The sequence below is a fragment of the Peromyscus leucopus genome, chromosome 1 (genome assembly GCF_004664715.2).
Source record: "Peromyscus leucopus breed LL Stock chromosome 1, UCI_PerLeu_2.1, whole genome shotgun sequence".
Classification (NCBI taxonomy): Eukaryota; Metazoa; Chordata; class Mammalia; order Rodentia; family Cricetidae; genus Peromyscus; species Peromyscus leucopus.
The window spans coordinates 145,518,307-145,539,356 of record NC_051063.1 but is presented as its reverse complement, the minus strand read 5'-3'; the positions used below and the strand labels follow the sequence as shown (position 1 = coordinate 145,539,356).

Here is a 21,050-nt window from a genome sequence, read left to right as displayed (position 1 = left end):
TGTCACTTGTTCTGCTTGTTAAACAGTTTATAGGGACATAAGTTATTGTCCTAAGAAACTAAGACTGTTTTCCATTGTCACCTGTACTTCTAATGTTGAGCTAGCATTATACACACACACACACACACACACACACACACACACATACACACACATATAACTAGCCTAATTATATAGAAGAGACTTTGGTAAATTAAAAAAATCATAATTAAGAGTGGTAAACCATTCATAATTCAGTTGCTCAGAGAGAATGATCGCTGGCATGTTCACGACCATCTCTTAGGATGCCCCCCTGTGCATTTGTACCCATTTAGATTACCTATAAAAATTTCACATGCAGGAGCTGGTGCACAAAATAGCTTTAAAGCCTGCTGTTTTACTAACAAACATGAAATGAGTGTGTGTCTGGGCTAATAAAGTTCAGCATTCACTTTAATGGTTCCTTGACCTTGTACAGCATACTCTGACTGTGACCTGCATGGACGTCCCCTGATGGTGAGTTTGAAGTGCTTTGTACTTTTCCGCTATCACTAGAGCAAAACTAAGGTAAACTTCCTTGTGTGTTTCTCCTGTCCTGCTGAATATCTCTTGATCAATTCCTGTGCTGTCGGTAGGGTCAGTGTGTGGGTGTGTCCATATTTGTGCATAATCTTGGTACTGGGGAGTTTTTGTTCAATATAACCTCCCCAAAGTTAATATTTCATATCATCAGCAATACTAGAAAAGATACCTCTCTCCCTCCCCCTCCTCCCTCCCCCTTCCTCCCTCCCCCCTCCTCCCTCCCCCCTCCTCCCTCCCCCTTCCTCCCTCCCCCCTCCTCCCTCCCCCCTCCTCCCTCCCCCTTCCTCCCTCCCCCCTCCTCCCTCCCCCCTCCTCCCTCCCCCCTCCCTCTTCCCTCTACTCCGTTGACACGGGATCCCCAGGAGTCTTCCGTTTCTGCCTCAGAGCTCTGGGGTTAAGAGAGGGCGCAGCTGCCTCTGACTTTCTCCTTGGATGCTGGGATCCAAACTCAAGTCCTCACGCTCACACGAGTGTCCTCACCCACTGAGCCATCGCTCCACCCGCTATGGACAATTTTTTTTTTCTGGGATCTTGAGACAAAGTCTCCACAGAGCCCTGGCTGCCCTGAACTCACCATGTAGACCAGGCTGGCCTTGAACTCGTGGAGATCCTCCTGCTTCTGCCTCTCTGGTGCTGGGATTAAAGGTGGGCGCTACTGTGTCTAGCACCATATTGGACAATTTCTAAACAGATCAGTTTTCGGGATCTCAGCATCCTTTATGAGCGTCATCACTGAAACAATATATTTCTTAAACTAAAACACCTACATAGCTCTTAGTATGTGTCAAGAGACTCTACTAGCTACTTTCATAAATATGAATTAATTTAATATTCATAACGACCCTAGGAAGCAGGTACTGTTGTTACTCTTAACTTATAGGTGAGGAAGCTGTTTACAGGTGACTGAAAGTCGGGAATTTGGTGAATGGGAAGCTAGTACTTACCCCTTTCTGGTTTTCCCAGAATCAATCCTCCTGACCATCATGCTCTACTTCCTTTTGGAGGAGAAGTTTTTCATGCAAGGAAACAAGCCTGGGCACCAGGGTCCAAAAGGCAAATCCTATCAGGTCAAGTAGAGGTAGAATGGTTAACTCATTTAAAAGTAATCCCTTTTTTTTTTTTGTTTTGTTTTGTTTGATTTTTTTTTTAGGCTGTATCAAGGTCAGAAAAGATCAAAAGAAGCTTTGCCCTTCTATCAAAAGGCTTTGGAGTATACTGAGACCGTCAGAGATGAAAAAAGTCTCGACTGTGTACCAGTCCTAAGGGAACTGGCAGGCGTGGAGCAAGCCCTGGGATTCCACGATGCTGCTGTCAATCATTTCTCACAGGTAAGGTGCAATACACTGGCCACCAAAACTGTGCTAGACACAAGAACCACAAAATGCCTGGCCCTGTCATGTGCTGAAGATCTTAAAACACTTGGTCAGAAGCCGGGCGGTGGTGGCGCACGCCTTTAATCCCAGCACTCGGGAGGCAGAGCCAGGTGGATCCCTGTGAGTTCGAGGCCAGCCTGGGCTACCAAGTGAGTTCCAGGAGAGGCGCAAAGCTACACAGAGAAACCCTGTCTCGAAAAACCAAAAAAAAAAAAAAAAAAAAAAAAAAAAACACTTGGTCAGCATGGATGCTTAGCAAAGATTTTCTTATTAGAAAGCTAAGCAGGTGAGTGCAGGATGCCAGTCCCTGCTGCTAACTGCATGTTCCACGAACAGCCTGAGACTCTATTTCTCACATCACATGTAGGACTCAAGTACTGTTCCCAGGTGGAGTCTCTTTATCTTTATTAGCTCATACTACTAAACAGACTGATGTGTTTGGAAGGGAAAAAAGGATGTACTTTTTTTAAAATTGTGCACGTGTGTGTGTGTGTGTGTGTGTGTGTGTGTGTGTGTGTGTGTGTGTGTGCACATATGTGTGGGTACCCTCAGAAGCCAGAAGCATCATATCCTCTGGAGTTGGAGTTATAGGCAGTTGTGAACCACCTGACATGGGTCCTGGGTACCGAACTCAGGTCCTCTGTCAGTAATGTCAATAACAACGTCATAACTGCTGAGTCATCTCTCCAGCCCCATGACTGGGTCTTTTGTTTCTACTCTAAAATCGTGGCCTGGAGCCATTTAAAGGTATACTGTTGGTTGGCGGTCACTTTGTCATTGTGAGAATCCTCGGCATGTCTGTCATTCAGGGTTCTCCAAAGAAGACAGAATGTGTACAATTGCTACAAATAGAATCGGTAGCAAAGGAGGGACGGGGAGAGAGACAGGGAGAAAGAGAGGGAAGTTTTAAGGAACTGGTTTACATGCTTTGGGAACCAGCAAGCCAGATATCCCCAGGACAGTACAGAGAGGCTGGAAGTGGGAAACTGCAGTGTCTTTATCTGAAGGACAACGGACTGGCTGAGGGTCATTCATATGGTTGACAGTAGTCTCCTTTACTTAAAGCTGACGGTGTGAACTATCTATAAACTACAGCCTTAAAACACCTGAACTGGTGTTTGACTAAACATCTGGGCACCAGAGCTGCACTGGTGACATCTGGATCTAACCACCACAGCGAGTCAGGTCGCTTTGTATCATATCATCTGCTCAGAGCACCTTTTTGCATTTTTCCTAGAGTTTAAAATATGTACTAACCCATTCCTGTTATTTCCAGTGAGATAATAATGACACCGTACTAAGAATATATTATAACTATGTCTTTTAAATTTTGTCTGACAATTTATACTCCCACTCACAGTACGCTGGAGTGCCCCAACTGCTCACTTTATCTAGATCATCTCTTTTAATCATTAATACCGCTGTGTAACGTATTATTTCCAGCTTATAGATAAGGAAGACAGGAATTAGAAAGGTTGAGTGATAGGCCCCAAATACATACTCCCAAAAAGACATCACTCAGATTCAAAACTAGCACTAAAAAAAAAAAAAGAAAGAAAGAAAGAAAGAAAAAGCAAACAAGATCCTTCCACCTGATTTGTAGAGGTAGGACTGGGGAGGGTGTGCCAAGCCTGGAAGGGAGGAAGTCACTTAGGAGGCTACTGAAACAGCAGAGGCAGAGCTTGAGGTGGTTTTGAGGACGGATGGAGATACTGGGGATGGAGGAAAGTAGATCATTTGAGACAGGTCTGGGAGGCAGTGTAGACAGGCCATAGAAATGAGGTGTGGTGGGGCAGGAGGAGGATCGAAGCGGGTTCTCGGATTTCTGGGAGTACAGACCACTGAGGGCATGCTGGTACTATATGCAGGAGAGGCGGGGTGAGCAGGTGCTAGAGAGAGGTAGACTCCAAGTTGGACGATGAGTCTGTGATGCCCGTGAGGCAGAAAAGAGCAAGTGACGGCCATAGTTAGAGGTACCTGAAGCTGAGGGACAGGTCCACAGACTCTCCCCAAAAGGCCTTTATCAAAGGTGAGACAAAGATTGGCCACTCAAGTATGATGTCATGTCCTGGGCCAGAGGGGTGATAAAAACAGTAGATGGGCATCGTTCTGGTAGGGCATCGAAAGTCCCAGTAAGAAATCCTGACAGCAGTGGGAGACTTTCAAGCAGGGACATGAGACCAGATTGCCAGTCTAAGCGGACTGCTCCGTGGGAGGGAGGGTGAAGTAGATGATGGGATGTAAGCTGAGCGACAGCTTCAAGGGGGCCACAGCAGCCTGGGTATGGAGTGAAGACAGCCCCGATTCAGGAGGCCAGGGAAGACGGACAGATGTGGACAGACTCAAGAGACGTGAGGAGTAGGAATGAATGGCGGGCTGGGTGGCAGCTGCCAGTGAGAAAAAAAAAAAAAAAAAAAAAGTCAGAGTTGTGTTTTACCAGGTTTCTGGCTGCCTTCACTGTGTGGCATGTGGCATCATTTATTGACTGTAAGAACTCCGGCAGGCATATGATGTGTGTGTGTGTGTGTGTGTGTGTGTGTGTGTGTGTGTGTGTGTGTGTCAGTATCAATAATTCTGGATGTTCTTGTGTAAAAACAATTTGCTTCAGTCAGCTTCCAGAAGTGAAAGTGCTGAGAGGAAGGATATGAATATTTTATAATTCTCGATTCACATTGGCATCCTGCCAGAGAGTTGTTTTGATTTGTTTAATCATTAGAGTGGCATTTTAGTACCAATGATGCCCCTGGATTAACACATTATTAGAACCCAGTTCCGCAGCTCACACCAGGGCTCACTCTCGCTGCTTCTCGTTCTGTGGGTCTGACAGACATGTAAAGATGTGTACCCACCAGTGCAGATACATACGGAATAGCTCAACTTCCGGAACAGTCCTCCCTGCCCTTCTGATTCCTCCTTCCCTGCCTGAACCTCCGGCGACCACCGATAGCTATAGTTTGCCTATCCCAGAATGCCGTGTGGTTGAAATCGTGTAGGATGTGCTTACACTGCCTTCTTTCACTCTGCAATACACATTTACGTTTCCCCCATGTGTGTTTATGGCTTAAGAACACCTTTCCCGGGGCTGGGGATTTAGCTCAGTGGTAGAGCGCTTGCCTAGCAAGCACAAGGCCCTGAGTTCGGTCCTCAGCTCTGGGGAAAAAAAAAAAGAACACCTTTCCCACCAGGCATGGTGGCGCATGCCTTTAGTCCCAGCTCTCCCGAGACAGAGGCAGGCAGATCTCTGTGAGTTCAAGGCCAGCCTGGTCTACAGAGCAAGATCCAGGACAGCCAGGCTGTTACACAGAGAAACCCTGTCTTAAAAAACCAAAGAGAGAGAGACAGAGACAGAGAGAACACTCTTCATTTTTAGCAATGAATATTTGATTTACCCATTCACCTCTTAAAGGACATCTTAGTTAATCTATCATTTCTCAATTCTGTGTGACGTTGCTGTAAAATCCTGCAGGTTGTTGTGAGGACATATGTTTCCCACTCTTGGGTAAATTCTGGATCACATGGCAAGAACCATTTTGTAAGAGACTGTCACATTGCCTTCAGAGAGCAGCTGCATGGTTTTACATTCCCGCCAGCCATGGTCCTCTGCATCTTCTATAGCACTCGGACCTGTCATTGTCCTGGGTATGACCACTCCAGTAAGTTCTGCTGATGGTGATGTGGAGAATCTTTCTGGCTTTGCCATCCAGCATCTTCATTAGAGAGGTGTTTATTAAGTAAGGTCTTTGCTATTTTTAAAATCAGGTTTTCTTGCGGTTGAGTTTTAAGAGTTCCTTCTATATTTTGAGTAAGTCTTTATCAGAAGTATCTGATATTGGCGAATATTCCCCTAGATTTGCCATTTTATTCTCCTGGCATTGTCTTTATCAGGGCAGAGTTTGTTTTTAGTTGAAATTTTCACCTTATATGTTTATGTATGTGAATGCATGCCTGCCATGGTGCACGGGTAAAGGTCGGAGGACAACTTGCTGAAGTCTGGCATCTCCTTTTACCGTGTGGGCTCTGGAGATGAACTCTGGTCCTCAGCCTTGGTGGCAAGAATCTTAATCCACTGAGCTATCTCACTGGCCCAGAAAATTACAATTTTAATGACATCCCAACTTATCAATTATTCCATGTTCCGTGTTTTATCTAAAAAGTTATTATAAACCCAAGGTCACCGAGATTTTCCTATAGTTCTGTGTTTTAGTTCTAGGTATATGACCCATTTCAGGTTAATTTTTACGAAGGTGAGATCTGTGTCTAGATGCATTTTATTTCGTTTGAATGTTCAGTGACTCCAACACTGTATGTGGGAAAGGCTTCACTGTGTTGCCTTTGGGGTTCATCAAAGATCAGCGGGTCTAACTCTGAACTCTGTACTCTGTTCTGCTCACTCATTTTTGGCACTGTTTCCACGTCAGGAAGTGCTAGGTTCCACTTTCAGTCTTTGTTAGTGCTGTGTTGACTGTTTTCAGTCTTCTCCTATAAGCTCTAGAATCACTTGTCAATACCCATAAAATAGCTCCTTTACATTTCAACCGGCATTGTGCTAGGTCTCTAGAATTGACATCTTAAGAGCATTGTGTCCTGCTATATGAGCACAAAATGTCTCTCTGTGTGGTTTTTTCAAAAACTTCCTTTCAGCGAAGTTGTAGTTTGATAGTTTTGTAACATGGATACTACACTTGTTTTGTTAGATTTTAGTTTGGAATCCAATTATAAAATGAAGTTGTATTAAATATTTCAATTTGCGTTGATGGTAATGCAAATGGTGTTGTTTTGAATTTCACATTCCTCTTTGTTGGTGGATGAATGGAAACGATCAGCTTTTACCTTGCTATAAGTGCTTCTCGGGCCCAAGATTTTTAAAACAACAACAAAAAAATGCTGTCAGCATTTCAGTGTATCATCTGCAAATAAAGACAGTTTATTTCTTCACTTCCAATCTATGCACCTTCTATCTCATCTTCTTGTCCCATCGCACTGTTCAGAACTCGTGGTTAGCAAAGCGGTGAAGGGGACATCCTTGTCTACTTTCTGACCTTGGAAGGAGAGAAGCGGTGAGGGGGACATCCTTGTCTACTTTCTGACCTTGGAAGGAGAGAAGCGGTGAGGGGGACATCCTTGTCCACTTTCTGACCTCGGAAGGAGAGCTGCAGGCTTTTCACTGTCGAGTACGACATCAGCTGTTACAAAGTTTCCTCCTTCCCCAGCTTACTGAAGGTTTTGTTTTCTTTGTGAATGGACATTGGAGTCTGTTGACTGCTTTGTCACGTGCTGCTATGATCGTGTGATTTTTTTTTCTTTAGTGTATTTGTGTTATAGAGTATATAAGTAGCTTTTCAAATAATGTTCCTTAAACTTTTTCATGACTATATCTGCCTGCAAAGCTTTGACTTTTTTTCCCCTTTGTTTACCCATTTCTAAAACTCAGAAATCTATCAAGCAATACCATATTCAGATTAATTTCAGCAAGGGCCACAGCTTGTAACCAAACTCACTGGGATGAAAGTGCCTTCTCCGAGACCCAGTATTGCCAGTGTGCATGAAAGGTTCGAGCTCAGTTTAGAGAAGCATCACCAACCCATAGTCCATAGTGTGCGAGAGTGCTCGCAGAGTCCCTGGCTCTTCCTAGAAAAGACGTGTATGCTTAAATACAAACGACACGTGTTAGTTCAAGCCGAGCAGTTGGTTACATTGGTTTACAGCGTGGTAGACATGCCAATGTGGATTTTTTCCTTGAGGAGGGAAACTTACAGTCTGTGAGGCACTGGAGTTAGGCAGGCCTCCGTATAGGAACTGTTGACTTACACAAGTGCACGCGTCTAAAAGTATGAACCGGAAAAGGGAATCACATACGAACGTGACTTTCCAGAATACCAGGGGTTTTCGCTCTTGGAGACCTTGGAACTATGTGAGTGGGAGATGAGCTGGCTGGTGCCTCTTGTTTGTGAGACCCATAGTCACCGTCTGTGGTCCTTCCCTGTGTCTGTTTTCGCTGTCTATCTGTGCCGATGTGCATATAAACACATGCACATGCATATGCACATGGCCAAAGGGGTGGCTGCCTACTTTGGAGGGGCCAAGGAGATGGCTTAGCAGGTAAACACGCTTGCCACCGAGCACGGAGACCCGAGTTCAATCCCTGGAATTCACGTGGTGGAAGGAAGGGACCCCCCTCCACAGTTTGTCCTCTGACCTCCACATACAGGCCATGGCATGTGCATTCCCGGATACTTACACATACATGCACACAAGTTATATCAAAGTGTAACAAAATTTTAAAGCATTTTGAAAATATCATGTCCCTTATTCCCAGATATTCGGTGTGTTTTCTGTAAGAACAAGGATAGCCACAGCACAGTTATGAAACATAGGAAGTTTAACCTTGGCACAGTGGTTACGTTCCACTTTGTTGATTATCTCCATTCTGCCCTCCATGATTTTTCATCCAGTACAGATCCAGTAAAGGATTGTGTGTTGCATTAGGTATCATGGCTCTGGTCTTTAATCCAGAATAGTTTCTCCCCAGACTCTGCCTTCCATGACACTGAAATTTCAATAAATATACATAGATGCCAGCTTTTTGTAGACTGTTTCTCAGTTTGAGTTGGCTGATGTTTTCTCGTGACTCGATCTGAGTGACATGTGCCCAGATAGAACACGACAAGGGGGATGTGTACTGCATCCAGAGGCACAGTGCCCACCTGTCCTACATTGATGACATTCATCACCCTGTCATGCTGATACATAGTTTCTCCACTTTGTAGTGACTATTTCCTCCCTTTTAACTAATTAGCATTCTATATTCTGCTCTCTGTCAAGTATTTCTCTCTAGGTTTAACATCTGTTGATAACTCTTTCCTAACACATTCTTAACAGTGATAGTTGTAAAATTCTGGTTTTATATTCTATCATCCCTACTGCATTTTTCAGTTGACATTCTGCTATTAGGAATAGCCCTTACTTTCTTCCCACCAAGTAATAAATAAATAAACATATATATATATATATATATATATATATATACACATATATATGTTATACATTATATATATGATCAAGCATGTGGCAGAGAAAGCTAACTAAGAATGGCATTGGCTTTTGAAACCTAGAGCCCGCTCCCAGTGACACACCTCCTCCAACAAGGCCACACCTCCTAATCCTTCCCAAACAGTTCCACCAACTGCGGACTGAGTGTCAAATATATGGGCCTATAGGGGCCAATCTCATTCGAACCACCACAGAGTGAGGCTACTAGATCAAGCACAGTATGTTTGGCTGGTTTTCTGTTATTGCAAAATGAATTGCTATTTCTCTCTCTTTTAATTTTTAGTTGTGCTGCTCTTCTGAGTTGCCTTTCAGGGGCACATGCCATTTGTATTTCTACTCATGTGTATAAGAACACCAGTTTCCCCATAGCCTGTTTCAACAAAGTGTATTGTCAAGCTTTCAAGTTAGTTCCAATCTGATGGGTGAGAAATGACATTTCAATATAGCTTAAATTTGCATTTCTATTTTTAAAACTGTAGTTGAATATCTTTTCATATGTTAAAGGAACTCTAATTCTTTCTGTGAATTGTCGTTTTGTGTGACTTATTCATATTATTTGCCAATTTATAAATAGGATTTTTTGATCTAGCTTTTCATATCTGTTAAAGGTTCTTTATATATTACAATATTGATCCTGGTATCCATGATACATGTTGTAAATATTTTTACCCAAATTGTCATTTGTTTTTAAATTTTGCTCATATTTTTATTGAGATCATTTATTCATACAACATTAAAGCTATTCTCTTAAAGTATATAATATAGTGGTGTTCATATTTACAAATTTTTGTAACCATTGTCTACCATAGAGTTTTGAGACACAATGCAGCCATAAGCAGCAATTTTTCATTTCCTCCTAGCAGCTGCCAGTTTATGCTGTGTGGCTTTGCCTGTTCTGGACATTTCATATAAACAGTCAGACAATATACGGCCTGTTGTGTCTGACTTGATATATTCCTAGTTTATTCATATTTAGCATCTGTACTTCTGTCCTTTTCATGTATTTCACTGCATATACTAGATTTTTATCAACTTACCTTTGATAGACATTTGGATTCTTTGTGCTTTGGGGCTATTATAATTAGTGCCGTCTAAGCATTTATATTCAAGTTTTATACGGACATACATTTTCGTTTCTCTTGGGTGTAAGACTGGGAGTAACCACTGAGTCACATGACACCTCGGCTGTGAGGAGCCACTCAGCCGTTTTCCAAGGTCACCTCCGTGTTTTAGGTTCCTACCAATGAGGTGTTCCAGGATGAGGGTTGCCACTCCTCTGTTCCTCACCAACACATCTTGTCGTCTGGGTTTTTAACCGTAGCTGTGCTGTTGAGTGAAGTGATATTTGAATGTGTTGTAAGTTTTAACTTCTCTGATTACTAGTGGTGTATCTTTTTTACTGGTTGGCCATTTGTATGCCTTTACTGGGCAAATGTTGATTCAAATCATGTGCCCATTTAGACAAGCCTTTGCCTTTCCATTGTTCCCTAGGAGGTATTTATATATCCTGATGCTAGAGTCTGGATGCCATCAAGTACATGAAGGTTTTCCTCCATTCACTTCCGACTGTGTCCTTTTGAGTGCAAACGCTTTTCATTTCGATTAAATCAAATTCATCTGTTTTTTTTTTGTTGTTGTTGTTTTTGTTTTTGTTTGCTTTTAGCTTCACATCTAAGAAACCATTGGATTTTTTGTTTGTTTTTATTTTTTGGTTTTTGAGACAGGATTTCTCTGTGTAGCCCTGGCTATCCTGGAACTCACTCTGTAGACCAGGCTGGCCTTGAACTCAGGGTTCAGAGACAGAACTCTGCCTCCCAGGTGCTGAGATTAAAGGCATGCACCACCACTACCACTGGATAATCTAAGTTCATGAAAACTTGTATCTATGTTTCCTTAAAGTGGGTCACAGATTGTAGTTCTGACACAGAAGGTCTTTGAGTTTTGTGTGTGGTCTGACAAAGGGTCAACTTCACTCTTCTTTGCACTTGGCTAACTGATGATCTCAGCCCACCATTTATTAAGAAGCTTATAAATCCTGCCGGGCGGTGGTGGCGCACGCCTTTAATCCTAGCACTCGGGAGGCAGAGCCAGGCGGATCTCTGTGAGTTCGAGGCCAGCCTGGGCTACCAGGTGAGTTCCAGGAAAGGCTCAAAGCTACACAGAGAAACCCTGTCTCGAAAAACCAAAAAAAAAAAAAAAAAAAAAAAAAAGAAGCTTATAAATCCACCACGGAATTACCTCAGGATGCTTGTCAAAAGCAAACGGCCCTAGATACCAGGGTTTATTTCTAGACCATCAACTCTGTTCTCTCGACCTACATTTTGAAATCAGTAACTGTAATCTCACTTTGTTATTCCTTTTCAAGAATGTTTTGACTATTATAGTCCCCTTGGGTTCTCATATGAATTTTAGGGTCACCTTGTCAATTTCTGCACCTCTTCCCCACAAAAAAAAAATTCCACTGGAATTTTGAAAGACACTGTATTAAATCTGCATTTAAGTTGCCAAGTGTTGACAGCCTAGCAGTATTAGCTTTCTCAGTCCATGAACATAGACATCTCTCTTGTTTATTTCAATAGGTTTTATAACTTTTAAAGTGTAAGTGGTTTTGTTTGGTTGCTGTTGTGGGGTGTGTGTGTGGGGGTTGTGTGTGATGGATGTGTGTATACATGTGAGTGTATCTTCTACATGTTTGGCTCTCTGCCACATGTTCTTGAGACAGTGCCTGTCACTGGTACCCAGGCCTGATGTCGTACATGGATGCTGGGGGTCTGAGCTCAGATCCCCATCCTTCTATAACAAGTGCTGCTCCTACTCACTGAGTCGTCTCCCCAGCCCTCAGAGCAGCAGGTCTCAACCTTCCTAATGCTGTGACCCTTTAATATAGTTCTTCACGTAGTGGTGATCCCGGCCGTAAAATTATTTCGTGGCTACTTCATAACTGTGATTTCACTACTGGTATGAATCATAACGTCAATATCCAATATACAGGATATCTGATATGCGACCTCTGTGAAAAGGTCCTTTGACCCCCACCCCCAATAGGGGTTGTAACCCACAGGTTGAGAACCACTGCCTTAGAATTTTCTGTTTTGCACTTACTTGGATAATTCATCCCTAAGTATTTGTTGTTCTCAATTTTTATTCATTGTCTGGTGTGTGTGTGTGTGTGTGTGTGTGTGTGTGTGTGTGTGTGTGATGTATATGTCGTGTGAGTGCAGGCCCACGTGGTGGTCAGAGGACGGCTTTTAAAAGTGGTGCTCTTCTTCCTCTGTGGGTTCCTGGGACCAAACTCAGGGTGTGGGTCTTGCTTAGCAGATGCTTTTATGTGCTGCACGGCCCTGTCAGCCCTGTTTGTTGCATTTGTGGCTGTTTTAAGATGTGTCTTAACTTCTTTTTCTCAGTATTCACTGATAGAAAAAATAAATGCTTTTTAATGTCCCTCTTGTGTATTGCAACCTTCCTGAGCTTACTGGTGATCTTTTTTTCTGATTCATTTGTCTCTGTATGTTCAAATTTCTATCTTCTATAATACTTAGATTTTGAATCTAAGTTAGAAGCGTTTCTCTCTACCTGGGTTATAGAGGAATTCACTTGCTTTTAGAATACTTGGAAAGTTTGATAGTTAACTATTATTTTTAAGGCTAATAAAAATTAAAGCGTGTTTTAAATAAAGAGAGACTGGGCAAATCGAAAATAACATTGAATTTGAAATCAGAAAATCGGACTTGGAGTCCAGACTCCCTGTTTCCAAGCTCTTTGATTATAGACTCATCACCCAGCCCCTTTGACAGTAAATCCACAAAGACACATCTCTGCTTCACAGAACTGCTCCAGGTTCCAAAACACCAACTGCCTTGTGGACTCTCAGGCCTACGGCCAGGGCAAGCTACTTTTACTTATTAATAACAATTACTAAACACTTGCCACTGTCCCTTTTTCCTACGGAGATTTACCTGAGGTATGGAAGGGAACAGAGTGGCTACAGGTCTCCAAGGGAACCACGGGGAACAGGCATTTATTCAATACACACAAAGAGGTTCTGTTATCTGCCCAGCTGGTTTTCTTTCCTCATTCCTTTGGAGTGAGAGAAACACAGAGAAAGAGAGAGAGGAAAAAAAAATGTTTTATTTTCAGTAGAATGCAGAAAAGTTCCACAGTATTTTAAGAAGTAGCCTATTAAGATGGAAGGAATGAAGGAAGTCCCTCGGAGCCACGGCACAAAGGAAGGTGGCTGTTCCGGGAACTTAAAAGGAGTGCCGCCTGCCCGCTGCCCGCTGTGGCAAAGCTAGAGAAAGCCAAGCATGCCCCATTTTATGAAACTCCGCATTGACAGATTTCGTTAATCACACCTTATTTTCTTATCTAAAGAAAGAACAAATCACAACGCTTCGTTGGTGTGGGTGCCGCTGCTTTTGGTCTGTTCTCAGGGGATGAAGACCGCCACCCCACTGGCTTGAATCGCTGCTTCGCCTCTCCAGCACTTGAGTGGTGTGTTTCCCTTGTGCAGCCTTCAGGGCAGCTCGGCCACAAAAGCAGGGACCTTTGATTTGCAAAATATCACAAAACCTACGTTTGTCAGTTGGGCCCGAAGGCAGCTTCGGTCCCCACCTGTGGTCGGCCCAGGGTGCTGACAGCTGGATGCTCACGCCTGGCTCCAGATGGAATGTGGGCGATAGCACCTCTCACCAGCGGGGTGTCCGCTGTGGATTTACTACAAACACAATCCATTTATTAGAAATAATCTGAATAGGGCTCCTCTATTTTTTTTTCCAAATCTCTGAAAAGCTAACGAAGGTTTTGTCCTTTACAAAAACTTCTCAGTATGACATAAATCTAGGTACCATAAAGAGGAAGAAGGCTGTCGTGCTTAAGTGATAGCTGTCTTCAGCCACCCACCTGCCCTCAGTAGTCCAGTTAAAGGTAACGGTGAAAAGCAGAAAAAAGATATGTAATCAATGTCACTACATAGGGAAAAGGAACAGAGGTCCAGTGACCCCCCTGCCTGAAGTCCATCTTCAAGGTCCTGAAATGGGGGTCTGGTTTAATTGGAAGCGGGGGGAGTCTGCATCACTAAGCAGCCCTGGTCAAGCTGTGGGCCTGCCCATCACCTGTCTTGGCTCTAGTCACATTCAAGGATGTTCGACAACTTGCAAATCTCTTTCCAAGAGACAAAATCCCCTCTGGCTGGCACCAAAGCTCTGCCTTTTTCCTTCTTTCAACTGTCCGGTGGCCAAAGGGAGGGGCTCGGGGTTCGGTAGTCTCTTTAGAGAGTCGTCATCCCTGTCGGAATGGTGACATGTTCCGCCCAGTGGTGCCCAGTGTTGACCCTGCTTGAAATCCTTCCCTTTGCATATTTGCAGATGGGTATAGATTAGGTGCCAGAGTAAAATGGAGAAGACAGGGAGAGTGGGAGATTTGACAGCATGAAAAACGGAAGAGTGCTGCTCTGTGACAGTTTTTATAATGTAAAAAAAGTCAAAGGGAAACTATAGGAAGAATCTTACACAATATAGATGAAAAGATAACTCGTAGATACATGGACAAAATACAAGAACGATTTACAGAAAGAAAGCAAATGGGAAAAGGCCATTTAAAAATACCCCTCAACCCCAGTTGTCTTTAAAGGATGGCTATCTAACTGGCTGCCCACAGACCGGAGTGTCCTGAGAAAAGAAGCCAAAAGGGGCAAACCCAAACTGTGATGGTACCTGTGTGCATTTGGTGTGTTTGCTGAATTAGTGTGCGTGCGTGCGTGCGTGCGTGCGTGCGTGCGTGCGTGTGTGTGTGTGTGTGTGTGTGTGTGTGTGTTTGGAGTATGTGTGTTAGTTAGAATGTGTGTGTACTTGTGCGTGTGTGCGCGTGTGTGTTTGTGTATACACATCAGTATTTCTGGAATGCCGCACAGGAAGCTGTTCATGGTGACTGATTAGTAGTGGGAGGAGGGGGGTGAAGCGTGTAAATAGAAAGAGGTTTTTGTTTTGTTTTGCTTTGCTTTAGTTTGTATTTTCTTTTCCACCACTTAAGATTTTAAGATTTTTTTAAAAAACTATATGCATTTAAAATCTAGTTAAGTTTTAAGAAAGCTCATACTTGCAAGCAAAAGAAATACAAGCCTTTGACATGTCTATTTTGGTGCTAATCCTTATAAATAGCAGGACTTCTTCTCCCAAGCCCTTTGGAAGGGACAAAGTTGACATCTGGAGGCAAGCCACTAAGGACTCTCTGTGACTATTAAAAGAGACGGGCCTAGTCCAGGGCCTCGGCTTTTAGACTCTGTCTACCCCTGGTGACTTCCCGTTTAGCTAACCCACCCTCCACCCCCGCATGGGATTCCCACAGCCATCTTTTGCCTGGCCCGGCCTCTCCAGCTGCCCCAGCCCCCCAGGAAAGGCTTCCCTACTGGACAGGTTACCTTGCACTGTAACCTGACCTGTCTTGCGTAAGGATGTCACCTCAAAGCCGAAGATGGAATGGCCGTCTGTGGCAGGGCCGAGACAGAAAGCTGGCACAGCAGAGCTCACGCCTCTCGGTGAGGCAGTGACAGTGACAGTGGGTCTGAGCTTGTAAATAAAGGCAGGGGCTTGAGCTAGAGCAGAAGGTGGAAGATACAGCGGCGACTATTCCATCCCTCATCCCCCGATCCCTGGCCTGGGTATCCACACTGGGGTACCTCACTGTTCCCCAGCCAGTATCTCAGCAGAGTCCACCACTTAGCAGCCCCTGTTCCCGATCCTTAAGTAGTTTTCCATTACCCTGATAAGAAAGTCATCTTTCTGGAAGTTTGATGGGTTTGATTTGAGCCAAAACAGCATGCAGTTGAGTACTGTAGGCCTTAGGCTGACTCTGTGCCCTGTGTTGACCTACTGTGTGACCTTGTAAAGTGAGGCAACATCTGTCATTGGTCCTGTGGGATTAAGGAAGATAGTGTGTATAACCTGATTAGCACCATACTCGGCAAAGGAAGTACCTGCTCATACTTCTTCCCCAGTCTCTCCCGGGTTCTAGTCTTTGTTTTACAAAGAGACCCTGGCTGGTTATCACCAAGTTGAGACTTTGTTACTAACCCTATGTGTGTTCTCCTTGTCCAGGTAAATATAGTCTAAGTCCACAAAGGTACCCTGGGCTATTTGTATACTCCCTCAGTACTTAGCTATAGCAGAAAAGACTTCCCTTTGAATCTGTGGTCCCCTAGTCCTTACAAAGTAGAGGGGACAAAAATCTGTCTCCGATCACCCAGGTTCCCCGTCTCTGAGTGTTTCTGCGTAAGTAGAAATACTGTTATCTTTTTTGCTAGCCACTGAGTTTCCTCCTCAAGGAATACTGCACACTTTACAGATGCAAGGCATCAGGCCCAGTTAGATAAGAGCCTGCCAGCCCTGGCTCTGGTTGCATCTACTGGCAGATGTGTCGGAGCAGAGGAAGCCATGGTTTCCTCCAAAAATGTACCTGAGATACCAGAACGCACACACACTGTTGTTTGACAGGGACTGAGGGAGCTGGTCCTACGCTCTTGAATAAGTTTTTTCAATAAATGAGCTTGGTTAGTGGGAGAGACTAAAGGTCATTTTGTTTCTGTTGTTGTCTTAACCCAGTCGACTTAAAAGTCCAATTTGGGGTCAGTTAGTATTCTTCCTCAACTTTAGGGTGACAGCTGGTAAGGATATCACTATAGGCTACAGAAGAACATAGATAAATAAATAAATGGACAAATAACTAACTAACTAACTAACTAACTAAATAAATAAATAAATAAATAAATGGAAAAGGAGCCATGAGGGGGAACCCCCACCCTGGGGAGACTAATAAATAATGAGGTGAAGGAGTTGATGTGATGGCCCTGGAGAGTGCCAGCGAGGACCAAAGCCCGAGCTCTGTGGAAGCCAATGGAGGCGAGCGGGACTCTTGTCATCGTGGCCACGGCTTCCTTGCCCTCCAGTGCCCTCACTCATGTGCAGCAGGGCTCCTTCAGCATCATCCTACAGTTGTGGCTGAGTTTGAGTTCCACAGGACTGCAAAATGGCCAGCCTGGTCACCTGCTGTTTATGTTCCTGTCCTTCTCAGTCCTTGTCGGTGGGAGCCCACCAAGGTTCCAACTTGTGCTCTGACTTAAGGTCAGAGAGTTTACGTTCCTCTCCACGGCTGCATAACAGGCTGCAAAGGCGTGGTTACCAGTGTCTTATACTTCAAGGCCTGATCACAAGATGCTTTGCCATGGAGCGTGGTTACCAGGTGTTTTAAGGGTCTACACTTGGTGTACATTGTGCTTTAATCTTGGAAGGGGGAGGTCTTTTGCCTCTCCCCTTGCTAGTGTATAAAAAACCTATCACGAATGAACTCGAGGCTGCTGGATATTAACCCAGGACCCTCCTGAAGCTATCCTGTGTTTCTTTTTTCTTCATCTACTTCTATATTTCCTATCTAGCATTTCTCAATTCCTCACTCCCCGCTTTAAGGAACCACTTGATAGGTCGGGGCTGGACCCCAACACTGGACCCTGACACTTGTCACCCATCCTTTATGTCCCATGAGGGCCCTTCTACAGCAGCCAGGTGGAAGAGGAAGCGGGGCAGGGGCAGGGGCAGGGGTTGGGCATCCAGGCTGCTCCACCAGCTTCATTGGGAGAAGTGGCACTCTCCCTGAACGTCAGAGAACCGTGGATGGTACTGTGCAGAATAAGAAGGGGTCCTTGAGGAAAAGTGGGGTACAAATCACTGGTGCTATGGTGTCTTCATCCCTTTGCAGGTTGCCTTTTTTGTGTTTCTGAAATGTAACCACAGAGATAAATTATTGTACTAATAAAGCAAAACACATTTGCCTCCCTACTAGTGGGTACTTAGAAGGATCCCCATTCTCACCGTCTCAAATTATGCTTGTGTGGAGTTGAGGGGTTTTTGATAGACAATGGACACTGCACTCTGAAGAAAAGGGAGACCATGAGAGGGCACGTGAGGCAGTTGAGTACAGTGCTAGGAGCTGTCTTCATGTAATAGAGCCACAGTTCCTGAACCTCGGGAGGTGAACGGGAGGTGTCAGTGAGTAACTCATTCTGACATCAGGGGTGCAAACAGAACCCTGGGCAGTCGAGCATAGCCTAGAGAGGAAAATGAGTCTGTCAGACGCCGGAGAGGCGCAGTGTGAGGTGGACATTTGTTGCGTTAATGTGTTCCTTCTATTCTATGTTCTCTGTGCTGCTCGGTCCTGCTCTGTACCCCAGAGACTGATGCACTACAGGACCAGAGTTCTCTGACTGACAGTCACACTGCCTGGACCACAGAAAGAGAGTGGGGGCCTCCCTGGATCCTTCCTGTGGGTCACCGGGGTTCTGAAAGTTGCTGTCCTTTACTTAACACTCATCCTTCCATTAACAAAGAACACCTCCTCTTAGATCTTCTGGTGTAAGACAGTACAGCCCTTGGTCTTGAGGTCGGACACCCATGCAAGGGATCGTCTATTGGTCAACCTGAATATGCAGGTGCCAGTCTTTTCTCGCCCTTCAATAGCCACTGAAAATTATAACCGTTGGGACACAGAGAGGAAGTTAGCTGAGTGCAAAAACAGTCAGAAGCGGCTGTGTATCTGCACAAGTCCAAGCACCCCGCATTTTTGTGGTTCATCTGTGATCTCCTTTAGAACTGAAAGCAGCTTGATATTTTTTGTGTGTGAACTCCTAGTGTTAGCACAATATCTGGCAAGTAGAAAGCTCTTCGAAATTAAAATAACACTGAGCCGAAGAGGAATAAATTAAACTAAGTCGAAATGAATGGAATTTTTACGGAATAAATGAGATGCTAATTTGACACATTTTTAACACCCTGGGTGTTCCGCACCGCTCCTCCCTCCCTCCAGCATGTGGTTTAAAAAGGTTCTTGAACACTAAGTAATAAATTAGATCAGAAGCTGAAGTTATGAGATGAATGATCAGTGTTTGCTTGTACAGTATCAGCATCTCACACACAGGAAAGTGCTGAGGTCCGGACAATCGTGTGATGAGTTCAGACCCTACGCCAATGGTTCTCAACCTGTGGGTCATGACCCCTTTGGATAACCCTGTCACAGGGGGTCGTATATCAGATATCCTGAATATCAGGTATTTACATTACAATTCACAACAGTAGTAAAATTGCAGCTATGAGCCGGGCAGTGGTGGCACACACCTTTAATCCCAGCATTCTAGAAGCAGAGGCAAGCGGATTTCTGTGAGTTCGAGGCCAGCCTGGTCTCCAAAGCGAGTTCCAGGAAAGGTGCAAAGCTACACAGAGAAACCCTGTCTCAAAAAAACCAAAAAAAGAAAAAGAAAAAGGAAAGGAAAGAAAAAAATTGCGGCTATGAAGTAGCAACAAAAATAATTTCACGGTTGGGGGTCACCACAACATGAGGAACTGTATTAAAAGGTCACAGCATCATGAAGGCTGAGAACCGCTGCCCTAAGCCTTTGGGACATGTTTTCTAGATATTTGTAAGTGGTGTTTTATTATTGTTGTTGTTTTGCTACTGGAAAGTGTCACTTTCTGCCTCCAAATCAAAAAGCAATTTCTGATCCCTTCGGGACATGTAATTATTCATTTGAAAATAATTGTGATAGGCAGATTTATTTTTTTAAACCTTTCCTTGCATTGTGATAGCGAATAGAAAGGAAACAGAAAATCTTTGAATTTGAGTTTTATTCCATTGGAAACATCACATATTGGTGTGTTGAGTCTTTGTAAAAAGCCAGGAAAGCCTTCCTGAGCATCCTGCAGAGGGCTCTCCAGCCGCGGGCCCTGGGGCTAGATGGCCAGGGGGATGCAGAGTCTGCCCACAGGAAGTTTCTTTGGAGGGGGTGGTCTTACTCTGGCTTCTTTTCCTACCAAACCCTTGATAACTTGGCTCTACCTTTCAGCTCTGTAGTCTGAACATCCATGAAACTGTATTGTGAAATACCTATTATTTCAGTAATATTTCAAATCAGAGTTTAAGAACAGTGTTTTTGTGCCAATTTGAAACTAGTGACTACTCTGAGCTTCCCCTGGTTCCTTTCGGTTCATTCTGAAGAATTCCAGTAGTGAGAAAAGTTGTCTTAAATCCAAGCCTTCCTACTTAAGAACTCTGGGTGTTCCAACTCCGCAGCAAAAGCCGTTGCTAACAGGGGTGGCTGGGGTGATCAAGTCTGCACTTTGGCAGCTCAGGGTTGTTAACAGCGAGGCAGTCCAGTGCTTCAGTACTACCTCTGCCTTGATTGTAGTCTCAGAGACATCCAGAGGTGTGAGGCCTGCTTGGTGCCGACCGGAAGGCCCTCCTGGGATGACTTGACTTCTTAAGTCATCGCGCCTGACCAGGTGCTGGCATCTGTCCGCCTTCTTTCATGCCCTGGCTGATGGATGAATAGCAGCATTCAGAACAGGGTCCAACATGCAGAATTTGAAGTTTGAGTATCAATGTCAGAGCTTATCTCCATCCTTTAGCGTGAGCTGTCTGGACCATTGACCCCGTCAGTGTTCCATTATTAATACGCTTCCGATGACCTAACATCTCCCACCAGGCTCTTTAACAGTCCCAGCGCCTCTCAGTAGCACCTAGCTGGGACCGAGCCTTGAACACATGTACCTCTGGGGAATGTTCCAGACCCATTCAGCACTCTCAAGTTTTCATATATAAATTGAAAATCATAGAAAGTATCCCCAAAATTAAGTGTTGTGTTGCAAGTGAGAAATAACTGAAGTCCAGCTTTAATCTTAGTGGTTGTCACGTTCTGCCTGCCCAGTCTATTCTTCTCCTCTGTGGTCACTCTGTGTGGTTCAATCTTCATTTTTGAAAATAATTTCTTTACTTTTATTTCATTTGCATTGGTGTTTTTGCCTGCATGTGTGAGGGTGTCAGATTTTGGAGTTAGAGGCAGTTGTGAGCTGCCATGTGGGTGCTGGGAATTGAACCCAGGTCCTCTGTAAGAGCAGTCAGGGCTCTTAACCACTAAGTCATCACCAGTCACCCCCCCCCCCCCCCCGCCCTCCATCTTTGTTGTCTTTGCTGAGTCAAATGACCATAAGCTTTTAAAGGATCTATTTCAGGGACTGGCTCCCGTGACGG

At 44.3% G+C, this 21,050-nt stretch overlaps 1 protein-coding gene across 5 annotated transcripts in view; it reads left to right on the top strand.

Annotated features, from left to right (window-relative positions):
- The window catches only part of Ttc23 (tetratricopeptide repeat domain 23), a 99,545-nt gene that overhangs the window by 45,563 nt on the left and 32,932 nt on the right, over positions 1–21,050 (top strand). For all 5 annotated transcript variants that reach the window (XM_037198756.1, XM_037198749.1, XM_037198752.1 and 2 more), the window contains exon 6: positions 1,712–1,889. In XM_037198756.1, the coding sequence (XP_037054651.1) occupies positions 1,712–1,889 (178 nt within the window). The remainder of the gene's footprint in view (positions 1–1,711; positions 1,890–21,050) is intronic.